General features: G+C 48.6%; 1 protein-coding gene across 1 annotated transcript; it reads right to left on the reverse strand.

Moving 5' to 3' along the window:
• Positions 1 to 8,226: 8,226 nt before the first annotated feature.
• Positions 8,227 to 16,897, reverse strand: LOC119856825 (serine protease 27-like). The gene is made up of 6 exons (XM_043516070.1): positions 16,875 to 16,897; positions 16,355 to 16,362; positions 13,838 to 14,000; positions 13,355 to 13,626; positions 9,202 to 9,371; positions 8,227 to 8,682 (listed from the first exon to the last, which is right to left on the reverse strand). The coding sequence occupies exons 1-6, from the start codon at positions 16,895 to 16,897 to the stop codon at positions 8,389 to 8,391; spliced, it is 930 nt and encodes a 309-aa protein (XP_043372005.1). The 3' UTR covers positions 8,227 to 8,388.
• Positions 16,898 to 19,249: the final 2,352 nt, after the last annotated feature.

The following is a 19,249-nucleotide window of genomic DNA, read 5'->3' on the forward strand; positions in this document are numbered from 1 at the left end:
CACTAGTGTGCAGGGGGTTACCCTGAAGGCCACACCTGCAGAAGCACAAGAAACAATACGCAGAAGCTTAATTGTTAGTTCACACAGAGCATTGAATGATAATAGTAAAATACATGTCTTGTAACATACCAGTTACTTCCTCACTGTCCCTTGGCAAGTGCACATTTCAGTAAACACCCTAAACATGGTGAGCTTGGCTCGGGGGAAGTTGGGCATTCAAGTGGGGGCAAAGGCATTAGGTCTCTTTTTTAAGAGGATCACTGCGGTCAACTAGAGACAATATTGTAAATTTAGCCCCCGTTGTCCACAGGTGAGGATCATTGTAGCCAATATCTCACTCCTGTGGGTAAGCAAGGGAGCATCTTCTACATGCATGTGGCTTCAGCCCGGATCCTATGCTGCTCTCCTGTGTACCACTTTGGTCCCTGCACAAGTGATTGCCAACTGGCACAGGAAAGTTTTCTACAATGGGGGAAGGAATAAAGCAGCTCTGCCAAGGAGCCTTAGGTAGAGGAGTGGTGAGTATCTCCAAGAAAATTTCTTAGAGAGCTCTCTGGAGGATTCCCGTGGAATCTCGTTGTGCATCAATACACCCACTCCGCCACACTGCTTAGATGCCCAAGGGAATGTGGAGCACACTCAAATACAGCTACTCTTGCACATTTCTATCCCTTCACCCTTTTCTACAATATGCAGAGCAAAGAACAGTTCTACCTCACATATAACTGAGCAGCATCAACTTAAAAAGATCATTTACCAGAGCTCTCCTCTTCTGCATCATGCACACCAGAGACAGGCTGCTAGGACTGGCTAGACCACTCCAGAGTGGAAAGTAGCTCCTTACTCACTGCACCATCAGACCACCCTGCCGTGTGCTCCACATTGTCCTCCAACTCAACCTCTTTGTCCATGATTTCATCCTCTGTCCATTGTCCACTGCATCCCGCTGCTCCGAAGTATCCACAGGGCTCTGGGTGGTGGAGGTGAGGTCACTGCCAAGGATCACATCCAGCTCCTTATAGAAGCAGCCGGTCTTCAGCACAGCCGCAGAGTGACGGTTTGGTTCCCTTGCCTCCTGGTACACCAGCCTCAGCTCCTTTATCTTCACTCTGCATCATGTCCCATTCATAGACTATCTACAGCAAGCCACAAGGAATCTTCCCATAGGTATCGCAGTGCCTATGGCAGGAACAGAGCTGGCACTGCACAGCCGCCTCTCCCCATATACTCAGCAGATCCAACAACTCCATTGAGCTCCTACTTGGAGAGAGTTTGCTGTGTGGAGTTGCCATGATCAGCTGGGAACATATGATGTGAGCTGTCCACACCGAGCAAACAGGAAGTGGAATTTCAAAAATTTATGGGCCTTTAAAGAGGGTGGGGTGTGTATACCTGTGTGCAGGACAGTGGAGTTTGACTGCTGACTAGAGTGGTCAGGATGGGCATTGTGGGACACCTCCTGGAGGCCATTTGCTGTGACAAAAACAAGCCCGTGGTCTACACTGACACTTTATTGATATAACTGTGATACAAAAAGCTCTATGCCTCTCATTGAGGTGATTTTATTTTGTTGGCAAAGCAGGAAAGTTTTTCCAGCAGGAGGAGCATTGCAATGTGTACATCTCCACTGCCTTGTGCTGACAAAACTGTGTAGTGTAGCCAAGGCTTAAGTATCCAGTGCCTTCTCTCCAGTGGATACAGCCAGGGAACACCAGCAGTTACTAGTAACCAAATCAGAGGGCACTTATTAAGGACAAAACCAGGACATAGAAAATGTATCAAACAAAGCAAGGGGTCACAACACAGAGAGCGTTTACCAGCCCTGCTACACTCCTTTTCCAGCCCTTCCATGTCTACACTGCACATGTAATCCACATCTGTGGGACCCGGGCTTGTCATCTCTGTGTTTCCAAGCCAAGGTTTGAGCACTCAAACTGTATTGCAAACCTGGGTTTGCAGTTACTGGACCCAGTCTCCCAGCTGTGCCAACACATCTATCTAACACTCCACAGCCTGTGTGGCTCCGTGTTGTGGCTTGAGCTGTGACCACATGTCAAAACGAAAGAAGTCAGACTCTGATTTATCCCCTAGCAGGGTCCTAGGATCTGGTTCTTGCATGCTTGCTGACATGAGTCAGATTGATTTGTGTGTGAAAGGAAATGGGGCTTGGACTGAAACCTGAGCCAGAACCCGGGCTTAGCATGCAGTGTAGACGTACCCAGAGGCTGAGGATTTAGATAACCAGAGCTAGGATTTTGGCATGAATCACCCTGAAGCACTTTCATATGCCACCCCAGGGGGAGCCAGGAACACCCACATGTATAAAACTTGCACTAAGGCAGTGGGCTCATATTGTCTGGTCCATCTTGGTATTAGGGTCTTTGAATTTTTCATGAAGGCTCCGACGGCCGGAGAAACCTTTCTGAAGTTGATGCAAGAGTCCCTCAAGATGCCGCAATGTCGGTCGCAGAAGGTTAGTAGCCTCCTGGAAATTGCACCCCGGAAGCATATTTTTAGTACCGTGCTAACTGGGGTGACATGGCTTATGTGCATGAAGGGTGAGAAAGGGTCGGTGTAGGATGGAAACCCGGTCTAGGAGGGAACCAGATGGTTCGGGGGTGCAAATCCAGACCACTGAGGGTTGTGTCACTGCCTGATCTGTAAACTTAGGAGCTTCAAAATGCTTTGCTGTTGTAGGTCCCACTGTGGACTGCTCACGGCCAGCCTACCAGCATGCATCCTGGAAAGCCTGGGGTCAGCAGCTCTGAACCTAGTAGCCTGTCTACAGCCCCACTCTGCCTTACACCAGCCTTGGTTATGACCAGCAAAGGTGACCCCCAACACATGCCCACTCCCGAATTTCCCCCAAAGTGTGTGCCCTGAAGTGTCCAGCTCTCCCCTGGCCAGCCTGGAGAAATCATAAGGTTTGTTTGTTCCTTGAAAGACAAAAGCACATCACAGCTTATTAACTTAACTGAGGGTAGATACACCCTTCCCTGCAAACACAGCACTGAGTTGGTGGATGCTAAAATAAAACACATTTATTAACAATAGGACCTAGCTAAATAGATGCTAATGGAAAAGCAATAAACTTAGGAAGGGTTACAAGCAAATAAAAGTGAAAACACACCTGTAAAATCTAAAACTTAATCCAGCAAGGTAGAGGCTTTGCTCAAGATGGTTTCTCTCACCAGTCATAGTTCTTCCCAGCTGTGGCTGGCTTCCTCTAATTTAGTCAGGACCTTCCACAGAAGCACAAGGGGCTGGCTTCCCTTGTGTGCCTAGATGAAAGACCTTTGCCTAAGCAGGTTTCTCACTTATATTCAGTCCCAGAGATTTCAGTCACCCCCTTGGCTGAAGGACCCAACTTCCTCAGCTTGCAAGAGCTCAGTTCCCTGCAGGCCATAGTGACAAAGCCAGGCTGAACATCTGAAAGAGGGTGCTTCTGTTGGGTTCCAGGAAGTGGACGGGCACAAACCAACCCATGGCTAAAAGCCCCTCCCCCAGCCTAAGGGGAGGAGCCACTGAGCCCAGGACTGAAATAAATTCAGGTGACAACACAAGAAAAAACAAGGAGAGGTGTGAGGGTCAAAGGGTCAAAAGTAGGAACCTAAAGGAGACGCCAAGCAAAGAATCCCAGACAGCGCCCACTGCTCCTCAAAGGGAGCCAGCAGATGTGCCCCAGAGGAACTCTGCCCAGATATGTGAACGGAGAGAGGAACAAAAATAGGTCCTTGTCATAAATATAAAAGAAAGGGTAAACACCTTTAAAATCCCTCCTGACCAGAGGAAAAACCCTTTCACCTATAAAGGGTTAAGAAGCTAGGATAACCTCGCTGACACCTGACCACAATGACCAATGAGGAGACAAGATACTTTCAAAAGCTGGGGGGGGGGGGGAGAAACAAAGGCTCTCTCTGTCTCTGTGATGCTTTTGCAGGGGACAGAACAAGAATGGAGCCTTAGAACTTAGTAAGCATCTAGCTAGAGATGCGTTAGATTCTGTTTTCTTTAAATGGCTGAGAAAATAAGCTGTGCTGAATGGAATGGATATTCCTGTCTTTGTGTCTTTTTGTAACTTAAGGTTTTGCCTGGAGGAATTCTCTATGTTTTGAATCTGATTTCCCTGTAAGGTATTTACCATCCTGATTTTACAGAGGTGATTCTTTTACTTCTATTAAAATTCTTCTGTTAAGAACCTGATTGCTTTTTCATTGTTCTTATGATCCAAAGGTTTGGGTCTGTGTTCACCTATGCAAATTAGTGAGGATTTTTATCAAGCCTTCTCCAGGAAAGGGGGTGTAGGGTTTGGGGAGGATTTTGGGGAGAAAGACGTTTCCAAGCGGGTTCTTTCCCGGTTGTATATCTGTTAGACGCTTGGTGATGGCAGCAATAAAGTCCGAGGGAAAAAGGAAAATAGTTTGTACCTTGGGGAAGTTTTAACCTAAGCTGGTAAAAATAAGCTTAGAAGGTTTTCATGCAGGTCCCCACATCTGTACCCTAGAGTTCAGAGTGGGGAAGGAACCCTGACAGTCCCACGGTCACAGAGCACCGCCTCGGGCAATATCCTCTCCCTGCTGTTATAGATGGCCATTTTGGCCATTGCTGGGAGGAGATTGACAAGGACTTCTCATGATTTCATGAGGCCCTGGATCGGGTGTGCGTAAAGGAGAAGTTGGGAGAGAAGTGCAGCCAGAACCACAAAAGTAGGCCCAGGAGAAGCCAGAAAAGGGGTTACAACCTGGTGCACTGAAAGTAGGCGTGTGACAGGCTCTCTCTCATGCTGTAAAAGGAACAGGCATAAGGGACAGAGGTGAACTGTGCCAAGCACATGCCTGAGTGAGAGGTAGCACCAGCTGGTCTTGGTCACCCACGTTCACGGTCAGGAGTCTGTCCCAGAATTCTCTGCAAGCATAGGTGTTGGTTGGATCCAGGAAGGAAAGGCTGATGTAGAAGGCCCTGGCCCTTTCCCACATCTCCTCTGGATCCATGAGGGGTGTGCCATCCTCTGCCAAAAGGAAGGTGACGTGCTTCTTGGCCCCCCTCTTTTCCTCCAGGGCATAGAAGAATTGGGAGCTGTGATCCATCTCCTGAAGGACACAGATGCGGGATCGAATGAATGCGCCCATAGCCCAGTGGTCCTCAAGTGTCTGGAAATCTTCCTGCTACTCACAGCATTCTCCGCAGGGGGATGGATCCCTGGGGCTGGCGGTCAGGTATCTCTCCAGCTCCAAGACCTAGTAAGAGAGTGGTCCTATTGGGTTCTGGGGAGGTGGACAGCTAAAGAACCCTCCCCCAGCCTATGGGGAGGAGCCACTGAGCCTGGAACCCAAATAATTATTGGGGACAACAGTAAAAAAAAAACCAAAAAAAACAAGGACAGGTGTGAAGGTCAAAGAGTCAAAAGTAGGGAACTGGAAGTGGACACTGAGCAGAGAACCCCAGACAGCGCTCACTGCTCCTTGATGGTGTCAAGGGAGCCAGTGGATGCCGCCCAGAGGAACTCCGCCCAGGTGTGTGACCGGAGGGAGGAACAGAAATAGGCCCCACAGTTGCAAAGAACCCCCTCAGCCAACATCCTCTGCCTAGTGTTGTAGATGGCCACTTTGGCCATCGCTAGGAGGAGGTTGATGAGGAGGTCCCATGACTTTGTGGGGCCAAGGATAGCGTGTGAGTATATGACAAGGTGCAGGGAGAAGTGGAGCAAAAATGCAACAGCAGGTCTAGGAGGAGCCAGAAAAAGGGCTGTAACCTAGTGCACTCAACGTAAGCATTCGCCTGGGGCTCCCTCACACTGCAAAAGAGACAGGCATCGGGGACAGGGGTGAACCGCGACAGGTACACATCCGTACTCATGGCTCCATGAAGGGGCCGTCAACCAATATGCCTGGTGGGCTGTGGGACCAAGACTGGGCCCACCGGGATTCCTCACCCTCAATAAGTGGCAATAGGTCCCACCACTTAGTATCAGGGTGGGACACGAGGGTGAGGAAATGGAGAGTATGGAGCACGAATGTGTACAGATGTGCCCTTGGTGCGGTTTGAAAGCAAACTGGCTGCAGGTCACGCAGGCAGCTCGAGGTGTGCAAGTGGGACAGCTGGGGGAGGGAGGTTCATGGGGAAAGGGCCCTATGAAGAGATCCAGAGGGCCGGGTGTGGGGTGGGCAGGGAGCACCTTTCTGCAGGACCTGCTTGAGGTAAACCTGAGCAGTGGGCAGTAAGGCTGCCCTCATGTCCTGAAATACATGCCGGGGAGTATGAAGGGCGGAGAGCCACATGCGTTGAGCAAGCATCAGGGGATCCACCCAGGCTCCCAGTTTGAAGTCCAGGTGGTCTCCGATTCTGGTGATTCCTGCCAGGACCTAGCTCTGGTGCACCAAGGGGGACTCTGCCACCTGCACACTGAGTTGGGGGTTGCATAGCAGGGGCTCCATGAGGAGATCTGCCCTCTCCGTGGCTGCCGCAACTCCAGGTCAAGGAGCACCAACCCTGTCAACCTACAATGGAAGAAACAGAGGAAGGGCTTGATTGCCAGATGATACTGCTGGCCTGACAGTTGACAGCCCTCCTGTACCCTTTGCCTGAAGGTGACCAGCTCGATCAGGGTCCAGTTGAGCCTGACCAAACACTCTGCAGAGGTGTACAGCACCTGGCGAAAACCCATGAACTGGGACCTGAAGCCAAACACCTGCGGAGTGCCCAGGAGATACCTGTGGTCCATCCTGTTGAATGCCTTCTCCTGGTCCAGGGACAGGAGGGCAAACGACAGACCATCCCTACACCCAAGCTCCAAAAGGACCTGGACCAAATACAGATTATTAAAGATGGAACAGCCCGGGACAGAGTATGTCAGGTCTTGATGGACCACGTCCGCCTGCACGGACCCCAGCCACAGTGAGATGGCCTTTGCTATGACTTTGTAATCTGTGCTGATGAGCAAGAGGGGATGCCAGTTCTGAAGGCGGCGGTCTCCCTTCTTGGGTAGCAAAGAGAGTACGGCTCGCCAACATGACAGAGGGAGGACCCCTCTCCCCAAGTACTCATCCCAGCAGGAGGGTGGTGAATGGCAGGTATGTTAGCCCTAGAATGATAAAGGCCCTTTTCCCTCTAAACTGAGAAGGAGTTACCTCAGCTCAGCTAGGGACACCAGTGACGATTGGGGGATTGGCTGCTCTCCTCCCAGCAGGGGAAAGAACCAAACTGAATGCCTGTCTAGGGGAAGGGCTGGCACCCCGGGGCCAACAACAGGACAACACCCCCCAGCCAGGGGGCAGGGAAAGGGGTCCCCCTTTATTTTGTGTTAGTGAATTTGTTTCTGTTGTCTGGTGAAGGAGCCGTGCTTAAGCCTGCCCCATGCCTACCTGGAGATGATTGATCAATAGTCACCAAGGGGGCAGACAAACACTGGACAGAGTGGGGCTGATTAACTGCAGGAGAAAGTGCTCAGCCTGGCCAGATGGAGGAGGGACCCTGCCACAGCGTGTAGTGATGGAGGCCAAAGACGGCTTCTCTCCTGGCTTATCTCTCCCAAAGTTCAACAAGTTTGTTTGAAGATGCAGGATGGCCTCAGGCTGTTCTTCCTTCCTGGGGCTTCCCATCCCCTTGTGTGTAAATGGGGCTTCCATTGTTTTCATCCCACCAGGCTTAATCTACCTAAGAGACAGGTAAATAGCTCCCCACTCCTCTGGGCAGGAATGGCTCCTCCCTTTTTCTGGCCACACACTTTCAAACTTAGTATCAATGTGTGTCCATAATTCCCCCAGAGTGTTACTACAGACATTTCACAATGACATTCATCACCAGCATGGCATTAGCGCTCAGAAAAGACCTCGCTCCATACACGCTTCTAATGCAGGAATATCCTATGCAATCAGTTAACTCGGTTGCTTATCTGAGCCCCCCTGTTTTTATAGCCCAGTAAATCTTTGCAAATGATTCTTTGGAAAAGTCAAACCCAGACCGAGCTTTTAGACACCAGGCTATCTTCTCCCACACTTATTAGTGTGAGGTTTGCCTCCACCCCTTGTTAATTTGCTGGGTCTGCGTGCTGCTTTTATGGAAATGGAGGTAAACACACGGTCCTTTCCTTGGGATAGACCTATTTAACAACTCCCCTGATACACCTGGTTTGAGCACATTTTAGTGACCATTCCAGTGTATGTCCATAACCCTTAATATCACTTGTGTACATACATCACACAAGGATATGAATGAACAGAGAGTTTTTACTTTTCAAATGATACCTCACAAGGAGTATTTTGCACAAAGATTGTTCCAATAGTGTGTATGGTGTGACCACCGGGGTCTAGTGTCATAGGTGACATGGTCTATCTGCACCAAGGGCAAGGAAGGCCTGGTGTGGGATGGGGACCCAATATAGGAGGGGGGTCACAGGGTCAGCCGCAGAAACACAGTGAGGAGAAGGACCCTGAGGATGGTGGCAGAGAGACCGGTGCCATTTGGAGTGAGACTGCTCAAAGCAAAATTTGGCTCCGCGAAAGTTACTCCAGGCACGTTCGTCTTGATCCAATCGTTGTAGGCATTCGGGCGGATGTAGACCCCAGGGTAACCGGGGGCAATACTGGTTAACCCATTAATTGTCCTCGTCAGGAACCAGCTCACGATCCCAGCAAGGTACCATGTCCCATGCTCTTCACACATCAGGGGTCCCCCATCATCAGCCTAGAGAGAGGGAAAGAAATGGGATTCGAATGGAGGGGACCAGTCTCTATCATCCACAAGGGCCATGGTGGAGTCTCCATCTCTCGATTGCTTCACATCCCCGCTGGCTGCCTTTCTGGGAGATGCTTTACCCAGACACAAGTCTTTGGGCTCAGTGAAGGGGTATCTGGCTGCAGGTGTGCTCTGGTTGTACAGTAGGCCCGACTGGATGGGCTGATGGACCCTGATGACTTTATACTCTATGGTCACAACCTCAAGCCAAAAGGTGTGTCTTGTCTAAACCCTGGGGAGTGAAGTCAGGGCTCAGCCCCTCCATCCAGGCCCACTGTTTGGTGGGCCTCCCCAACACACAACACTGAAACAACAGGGACAATGGGTCAGGAACAATAGGGTCACCCCTTGGGGGTGAGGGTCTGTCCAGCACCCAGTAGAAAGGGAACCCTGATCTTTTTTGGGGTCTGTGTATTGCCGAGCACAAAAGGGGTCTCCCAATCTCAGTCAGAGTCTAGAGAATCTCACCCAGGCAATCCCTTTATAGCCTTTCTTTGGCCCGGCACACATCATGTCATCTTTGATGGGGTTGTAACCTGCAGGCTTTCCTAATGCTTCCCGGAAATGATCGTTGCAGATCGTGGAGTTTACTGAGATCACCTCCAGCTCCTGCAGTGTCTCCGCTAGGGAGGAATTCTCTGCAACGAAAGGCGTGAGGGCAGGGTGGCATGAGTGGAAGTCACATAAAAAGCTGTCGCATGAAGGGTCTATAAGAAATTCCTAGATCTGAGAGAGGAGTGGGGTTGGGAGGGGCTGGGATCCAGGTTTCCTGGTTTCTATCCCTGGCCTGGGAGTTGAGTGGGATCTAGTGGGTTGGAGGGAGTGGAGGGCAGTTGGTCAGTTTAACACCAGCTAAAGGCAGCAACCCAGATTTGAAAAGTATTTTAGGGGTTGCTTTGCTCAGCTTTGCAGGCCTGAATTGATTTAGGATCCTAAGTCTTATTATAGACACTTGCGGACAGATTGTCAAAGGGAATTGGGCATCTATGGACAGAGGAAGGCACCCAGTGGGATTTTGAAAAGCTCCGAGGCAACTCAGAAAGCTGGCACTTTGCAACAAAAGTCTAATGGAGAGTCAAAGGGAATTAGGTGCTTTACCTGCACAGCTATGCTTGAATACCCTGTTAGGAGCCTGTCTGCACCTTTAAGTGCCTAAGTCCCTTTGAAACCATGGCTTGTAGATGCATTTGAAAATTCTTCCCTTTTTTTACCCACCAATTTGCCCTGATTTGGTTCAATGGGTTTAAATCTCTGAGCAGATGCTGCTCAGTTCCAGGCCAGTGTTACAACTAGGTTTGCGATTTGATACTGCTTGGTGCCAGCTGCTTGGCTGACTCTGACACTGTTTCCTATTGGTCTTGAGCCTGCATCAGTAAATACACAGGTGCAAACTAAACCAAGAGGAGTGGTTTGAAACCCATATTAGGATGCACGCACACACCTCAAACATGGACATCCATTCATTGTGCCAGGAATTAAATCCCCCATAACATAAATAAAAATGTTATCCATCAAATTATAATTATTGTTAAGAAATTTTTGATCATCAATTTGAATGTTCACAGTTGTGTAAAATTATGGGGTAAAGCTTTTTTCATTTTTATTGATTTAAATTTTCACAGTTGTGGAAGATTATGGGAGAGGGTCAGGCAATAATTATATAAAACTCTGTTATGCCTGTGGTCAAAGGGGACACCTAAAAAGGGAGTGCCCCTATTTATGGTGTGAAAAAGAAGTTCCCCAGGCAGTGGGAGTTGTAAGGGGACCCAAAAGAGTCCCACCAGCTAAGAGGGTAGGTAGAGGAGGGCGCTGTTTTCCATGTGGGGAGGTGGAACACATGAAAAAGAACTGCCCCAATAATTTAAATAAAAATTAAAAAAAAAGGAGTGGCTCAGAGAAGGGTAAGGATCCCAGGACGAGGGAACATGAAGCCCATAATAGTAATACTGTACTGAGAATGTGGGGGGGGGGAGAGGGAAGAAAAGGTGTTCCATCCAGGCTCTTGACTGGGGGTAATAAGGAAATGGAAGATATGATGGTTGAAACAGAAAGGAACCAGATCAAAAAGGGAATGACCACAGAGATAAAACATGACCCAAACCCTGAAGGAAAGAGAATGGCTGGAGTCTGAGGAGCAGGTGAGGGAGCTGCTGGAGAAACTGGCAGTGGCCGAACAGGCCCTGCAAGCTGCAGAAGGGAACATACAATTCCAGAGGGACCAGGTCTGGTATGCTGTGCAGAACAAGGAAAACGTGTTTTTCCTGTTGAAAGGAGTAGATGCAGAGTAGGAGACATCCCTATCTCCGAGGGTTACAAGTTTGAGTGAAAGGGTGTGTGATGGGCGTGAATCCTACACTGGCCCAACAAAAGCGGGGGGAGGAAGGGGCAGATGGGCCCATGCTACTAATTAGGCTGCAAACCAGGGAGCTAATTATAAATTAAACAGTAATAAGTCACCAGGACCCAGATGGAATTCACCCAAAAGTTCTGAAGGAACGCAAATGTGAAATTGCAGAACTACTACCTGTAGTCTGTAACCTATCATTTAAATCAGCTTCTGTACCACATGACAGGAGGATAGCTACTGTGACAACAATTTTTTCAAAAGACTCCAGAGGCGATCCTGACAATTACATGCCGGTAAGCCTAACTGCACTACCAGGAAAATTGGTTGAAACTACAGTAAAGAACAGAATTGTCAGATGGATAGATAATCACAATTTGTTGGGGAAGAGTCAACATGGTTTTTGAAAAGGGAAATCACACCTCACCAATCTACTAGAATTCTTCAAGGGGGTCAACAAGCATGTGGACAAGGGTGATCCAGTGGACATAGTGTACTTAGATTTTCAGAAAGCCTTTGACAAGGTCTGTCACCAAAAGCTCTTAAGAAAAGTAAGCTGTGATGGGATAAGAGGGAGAAACAAAGGGTAGGAATAAACAGTCAGTTTTCAGAATGGGGAGAGGTAAATAGTGGTGTCCCCCAGGGGTCTGTACTGGGACCAGTCCTATTGAACATATTCATAAATGCCCTGGAAAAGGGGGTAAACGGTGAGGTGGCAAAATTTGCAGGTGATACAAAACTACTCAAGATAGTTAAGTCCAAAGCAGACTGCGAAGAGTTACAAAAGTATCTCACAGACCAAGGTGACTGGGCAACAAAATGGCAGATGAAATTCAATGTTGACAAATGCAAAGTAATGCACATTGGAAAACATAGTCCCAACTATACATATAAAATGATGAGGTCCAAATGGGCTGTTACCACTCAAGAAAGAGATCTTGGAATAATTGTGGATAGTTCTCTGAAAACTATGTGCAGCGGGAATCAAAAAGACAAACAGGATGTTGGTCATCATTAAGAAAGGGATAGATAATCAGACAGAAAATATCATCTTACCTCTATGTAAATCCATGGTACACCCACATCTTGAATACTGCGTGCAGATGTGGTCACCCATCTCAATAAAGATATATTGGCCTTGGAAAAGTTTCAGAAAAGGGCAACAAAAATGATTAGGGGTATGGAACAGCTTCCATATGAGGAGAGATGAATAAGAGTGGGACTTTTCAGCTTGGAAAAGAATCGACTAAGGGGGATATGATAGACGTCTATACAATCATGACTGGTGTGAAGAAAGGAAATAAGGTGTTATTTACTCCATCTCATAACACAAGAACTAGAGGTCACCAAAGGAAATGAATAGGCAACAGGTTTAAAACAAACAAAAGGAAGTATTTCTTCACACAACACACAGTGAACCTGTGGAACTCTTTGCCAGAGGATGTTGTGAAGGCCAAGACTATAACAGGGTTCAAAAAAGAACTAGATAAGTTCATGGAGGATAGGTCCATCAATGGGTATGAGCCAGGATGGTGTCCCTAGCCCGTTTGCCAGGACCTGGGAATGGGCGACAGGGGATGGATCACTCAATGATTCCCTGTTCTGTTCATTCCCTCTGGGGCACCTGGCATTGGCCACTGTCAGAAGACATGACACGGGGCTAGTTGGACTTTTGGTCTGACTCAGTATGGCCGCTCTTATGTAATTGATGAGGAACGGGCTATCCTGGACAGGAACAGGCAGGGCCTGTAGAAATCCAGGTAACTAGCAAGAGAGGGGGGCAGCTGATAGGACAGTGAGTCAGGGCACTGGAGATGCCAGACGGACATCTGGTGCAGAAAGACTGATTTCCCTGGAAGGGGGAGAGACACAGTGAACTGGCCATAGGGAGAAGTCATGGACTGCAAGCGGCAGCACCGAGATAGGCTGCACAGGGAGAGAAGATGAGTGCAGAGACCGCTGAGAAGAGAGTAGCTGAAAGACTGAGCTAATCCCCAGAGCGACCAGGAGGAGGCATCATAAGCGGAAAGGGAACTGCACCACAGATCTCCATCACATCTGCGCCATATACCTATTACTGCGTAACTGTACAACCATAGTACCATGGCGGTATAACCATATAGCTGTGACGGTGACTGTTTAACCATGTAATCCTGTAACTCACAGTCCATCAGAAGTCCACATATGAAGCTGCAATCCTCCAGCTTATAACCTTTGTTTTGTGCTGGGTCCTTTTCATACCCTTCCACCCCTCTAAGAGGTACAAGTCTTACTCACCTAGTGGGAGAGTGTTCCCCCAGCCAGTCACCCAGCAGGGCTTCCCATCGGGCATACGGACGGAGGCATCAAGGAGATGCACAGGGCTGATGGTGGCTGTGAATGGAATCGGATTCTTCAGCTCCACCAGGGCGATGTTGGCCTGGTGAGTGGCACTGTCATAACTGGGATGGGGGATGATCCGCTTCACCAATGAGAACGAGTGGAGGCGAGTTTGACCGAAAATCTGGTTTTCTCCCAGCTGCACCCGATACGCTGAATTGGGTACAGACCTGAATGAAAAAAAATCTGATTAGGGAAAAGCCACCCAGCAATGCCTCACAGGCATGGCTCACCTGGCATTGAGATGCAGGCAGCTCTGGGGTGGAGCGGCTGGGGAACATCCACACAGCGATGTTGCACAACATGAAGCCAGTGGAAAGGGAGAGGGAGTCTTTCCAGAGCATCTGCAGTCACTGTCTCTGCCCTGCCTGGGGTACTCACTGAGGGAAGCAATGAGCTGCTGACACCACCCAGCTCTCAGAGATGAGTGAACCTCCGCAGATGTGGGAGGTGTACATCTGCACGCTGACCTGCCAGGGCCAGGCCCCGTCCTTGGCATCTTGACCACTGAAGATGCGCCCTGAGACCAACTGCTTTCCAATGACTGGGAAGAAAAGAAGGGAAATATATTATCCCTGGGCAAGGGAGCAAAAGTGGAGAGAGTGTAAATAATTATTAGTATGACCTGAAGATAAAAGAACAACTTCTTCCCTTCCCAGAGCCAAGAAAAGAACCCAGGAGTCCTATATCCCAGACTCCCCTGCTCTAACCTACCAGACTCCAATCCCCTTCCCAGAGCCAGGAGAGAATCCAGGAGTCCTGGCTCCCAGACACATTCTGTTTCCACATGTCCAGGGCAGGGAACGCTGGTGTTTTGCTGCGGGCACCTTACCTGTGTCATTCCAACTCCCACAAGCACTATGACACTTTTCATGGTGATCCAGAGTGTCCCGGTTGTACCACTACCCCCTGCTGTCAGTGGGAGGGAGTCCTTGATGTGCCTACCAGGGGAAACTCCCAGCCACCAGCTGCTGGCATCTCAGGCAGGCACTCTGTGAGCCCTGCTCTCTCTCTCTGCACACCCAACTCAGTTACATTCCAGTGCCCAGTCCCCTGTCTTCTGTATACCTGCAATGCACAGCAACCCTCTGCATCTGTGGAAACAGCCCCCCGCCCCTCACAAACCTCTCATTAACCACCAGCACTTAGACATTGTGGCAGAAAATGCCTCTGGGTGTGCTATTGTAATAATCTCTGCACAAAGTTTGCCCTGTGAGGTATTGTTGGAAAAGTCATAATTTGCTGGTCAGTATTTGCTGGTAAAATGTGTGTGGCCACTTTTATAAGTGTGAAGTTATAAGATTCCCCTGTATGATGTTACTCAAACATGTTCCAAGTCTGGGGAGTGGCCAAACCAGCTCCTCAGAGACAAAGGGCAAGCTGACCCCTCATCCAGGTGTAAACAAGGCCAATGGGCCATTGCCTGATAAACAGCCACGCTTTGGCAGGAAAAAGGGACAGGTGAAAAATGTATATCTTAGCAAAGAAACAGCCTGGACTTCCCATGTACACAGAAGGCCTGTCACCCTACTCCCAGCTGGAACTGCATCTCAGAAGGGGGGGGGCAGGGTTATAAAAAGTAGAGGCAGACACCCCTAGATACATCCCCCCCCCGTCCATTGATTCACTGCATGAGAAGGGACAAAGAAGGCAGCCATTAAACAGAGGCAGGGGTCCTAGCCAAAAAAGTTTGGCCAGTAGGCTGTTGAGAGCATGTGGTGAGCAAAACTTTTCTTCAAATTTAACATAGTCTGCTAAGTTAGACATTAGTGGTGTTTTATCTTTATTTTTCTTGTAACTATTTCAGACTTTTATGCCTCTTTACTTTTACTCACTTAAAATCTCTCTTTGTAGGTTTTTTTGTTTTATCTAATCCAGTGTGTCCAAGTTGAAATGTCTGGGTAACAAGTTGTGTGTGTCTGTGGTGGGATCCTCTTGTGTATCTGGAGAGCCTCCTACTGAGGGTGCATATGCCGGCACTCTCTCTGCTACGCTGCTCACAGTGATCCCTGGCTGGCCATTAACCTTCCTAGGAAGGTTTTTCAGTGACTCACCCTCTGGCCAAGTCACTCACAGTCCGTATGTGAAATGAACGCAAAACAGACCCCTTCCAGGGTACACAGTCTAACAGGGCCTATCACAGCACCCTCCATTGTTCTCTGACCCTCAGCCCTGCCCCTGAGCTCAGTTCTAGCTCAATAGGGTCTATCACAGTACCCTCACTGATGTCAGCCTGCAGCCCTGTCCTGAGGGTCCCTGTCTATAGTTCAGCCCCTTTCTGGGGGTTAAGAAGTTCCACAATTATTGACCTTCTTCCAGGTCTACAGCCCCCTCTCTGGGATATTTCTTTGCTCAGGGTGTTAGCCACTAGGACTGCGGCTGCTGGGGCAGAAATAGACCTGGGCCTGCCTAATACTCCAGGTCTCAACCCAGGGATCCTACAAATAGTAGCCACCAGCTGCTTCCCTTTAACTATTTGCAACTGCATTTCCCTGGCTCACTTCCCTTTTAGCCCCAGTCCCTTCCTTGCAACCTGGATCCAGCCAGCCAGGACCACCATCCTTGTTCTCAGGCTCTAGTGAGACACTGTTCTGCTTTGTCCAACAGCTCCTTTTTATAGGAGCCTGCTGGGCTCAGATTGGCAGCTCCCTGCAGCCTCTCTCTGATTGGCTGCCTCCCCACAGCCTCTCTAGGCAGCTTGAAGGATTCACCTCTACTCCTCTTCTCTGGGGTAGGGTGGGGTAGAACTGTGAGGCCTTCAGCCGGGCCTCCGGGCTTGGTACACCCAATCACAGCATAGTATTCCCTGGCCCCCAACCTAATTCTCATTCCAAATGACCAGGGCAGGTAAGTCTCGCATTTTGCCATGGGTGTCTTACCTGCCTGATTCTGACTCACTGGAGCACCTATGGAGCAAACAAAGAGAAAAGAAAGCTATTACTGTGTGTCTGTGGGGGAGAGGGGCTATACAATCATTCCTGGTGTCTGACACGATGTGTCTGGGGGAATGGGTGCCAATAGCTCCTCCTGTTATGCTTATAAGAAGCACACGGGATTTTTTTTCAGGGGAAAGGGCAATATGCTGCTATAGTGAGGTGGACTGGCCTGCCACTGACACAAAGGAAGAAGGTGGCTCCACCCCCTCATGGGTGGAGCCCTACCCCTAGCTCCACCCCCTGGAAGCCAAGGGGCGGGTCTGGAAGTATAAAGGTGGGACCCAGAAGCTCAACTGAGGGCCAGCCACTGGAGGGGACAGATGCTTCCCCTAAGCGCTCATGCTAGGAGGTGGTTGCAGGCATGCAGATAACTGGCCCGAACCACCTGGACCTGTAGATGATGCAGCCCTGAAGGAGACAGATAGCTGGCCCAATCCCAGCAAAGCTACTGCTGGCAACTGAGCCCCTGCCAATCACCTTACCTCACCACAGGGATCTCCAACATGGTGCCTGCTGGCATCTTGGTGTCCAATGGGGCATTTTTGTGTGCCTACAGGACACCCTGCTGCCAAAATGCTGCTGAGAAGCATTGCTATTTCTCAGCGGTATTTCGGTGGCAATGCTTCTTGCTGCTGCTGCTTCTTGGCGGTGGCATTTCGGCAGCAGGGTGTCTGGTGCCTGCCACAGTCTTCTGGGAATAGCAATATGCTACTCCCACAAGAAAGGTTGGGGACCACTGCCTCACCGGATCAGCAGGTACCCTTGGAGGGGGAGTGTGGAAGTGGCCCAGGGGTAGAAGACCCCTGTTTGGCTGCAATGCTGGCAGAGGGTGAGACAGCGTGTTGCAGCTTGGATCCCCGCTGACATGGTGGCAGACCTGCCACCACCCTTACAGCCCTGGGCCGGGACGCAGTGGAGTGAGAGGGCCTGCGTCCCCCCTGCCACCCAAGCTGGGGGTGACAGTCTCCCCCTATCTCAGGCTAGCTGAATGAAAGCCTGAGTTAACTGACTTTGAGTGCGGGTTGGAGCTGAGCGACTTTGTTTACCGCCTGGGCTACATGTCTATTTGTTGCTCTGCCTGCACGCAAGCCCTAGCCAAGTGACTGCGCTTGCTGCCCTGCCCTGAACCAGAGCCTAGACTGACTATTTGCAGCTCCTTCTGAGTGCAGGCTGGAGCCATACTTTGACAGGCCTCGCTGATTCCCACCTGCTCCCAGCGAGCAAAGTCCGGAGATCCAGTGAGGTGGACTGTACCCTGCTGGCAAGGTACCCTGCCTTCAACTTACTACAGCGGTGTTTATTGAAGATACAACAATTTGCATATGCATTTAATTACACCACACGCACACATACATTGTTTTGCTAGTCGTTCTTATAGTTACCAGTCCAGAGTCTGGGTCAATCTAGGGGCCAGCTAGGTTGATCACGGGTAGGGAGGAGCCGGGTCCTGTCGGTCACGACACTGTGCTCTAGGGAAGTCTTGGCAGGACTAACCCAAAGTTTCATGGCAAGGCACGTTGCTTATATAGTGACATTTCTTCCTTGGAAATGATGATTTTTGCACTATTATGCTGTAATTAATTGTTGTTTGAGTGCTTGTTTTTAAATTTTTTTTATAAAGTTTTTTAGGGAGTTATTTTATGCTGGTTTTGATTACAGCTATTTTGTCCCCATTGGTAGGTGCCTGGCTCATTTTTAGAGTTGTTAATTTGCCCTTTTTTGACATTTCAATCGGGGCATGTTGCAGCCTCCTGGCACCCTTGCGTCTGTTTTTTGGTTCCTTCCTAGAACATCTGGTCTGGTGATGGCCTTTACACTTATTTTTTTGCACACACATTCCTTATTCACACAGAAAACACAACTAAATTTACACATTTTAAACAAAAACATCAAGTTGCAATTCAAAACCCCCCCCAAACAATCATTGCATTCCTTTACTTATTTAAAAATGCTAAATCTACAACACAGTGGTGACCCTAAAAGGTCTGTTACTGCCTTGAAATCATCCCAGACACAAAGTCTGGTTGATTCATTTTGACCAATGGCACATTAGGCCATTGCTTTCTGCTATTTAAAAAGGGTAAAATACAAACATAAAATCCTACTACTACATGTCCCCCTTTTAACCCCTCAAGAACAATTCTTGAGTGTGTCATATTTTATTAAACTGTTTTATAGCAATATACTGAGAGGCAATTTGAGCTTGTGGTTGTAATTTAACAAACATTTCTTTTTGTTTAACAGCACATACAACACATTTCTAACAAGCAAACACAGGACAATATTAACACAACTAGTAACGGGTGAAACATAATAGACAATATGCTTTTAGAAGTCAGGGACCAGCCTGTAAAAATGTCATACCAGTGACAGGCTGTTAGTGTTTTTTTTTTTTTTTTAATTTAGCAATTTTTAGCATGTCTTTATTTGCATGTAATATTTGAATGACATGCTTTTAAAATATTTGTTTGTGTTTGTTGTAAAAACGGAGTCACCTTGTTTTTGACAAGTGATTGGTTAGATTAGATTAGTTACATTGTGCTAATTTAGGCCAAGAGTAACAGAGAAATTAACCGGGGTGTCGGTTATAGTGCTTTGTGCTTTTTTAATATTTGGTAAATAGTCCTGTGTGATTGCTAATATATAATAAACAGGCTGTACATTTATTTACTGGGGGTTGGCTAATACTTGCATCCTCCCACAATACCATTTCCCAGGATGTAACACATGCACATTGTTTGTTGTACAAAACATGTCACATTTTTTAGTTTGTTTTAGACACACGGTTCCAATTATGTGTTTTTGCTGCATGGTTTTGTGATGACAGATAGGGACAAGCACATCCATTTTTGGGGGC

The sequence above is a fragment of the Dermochelys coriacea genome, chromosome 6, assembly GCF_009764565.3.
Source record: "Dermochelys coriacea isolate rDerCor1 chromosome 6, rDerCor1.pri.v4, whole genome shotgun sequence".
In the NCBI taxonomy this organism is placed as follows: domain Eukaryota; kingdom Metazoa; phylum Chordata; order Testudines; family Dermochelyidae; genus Dermochelys; species Dermochelys coriacea.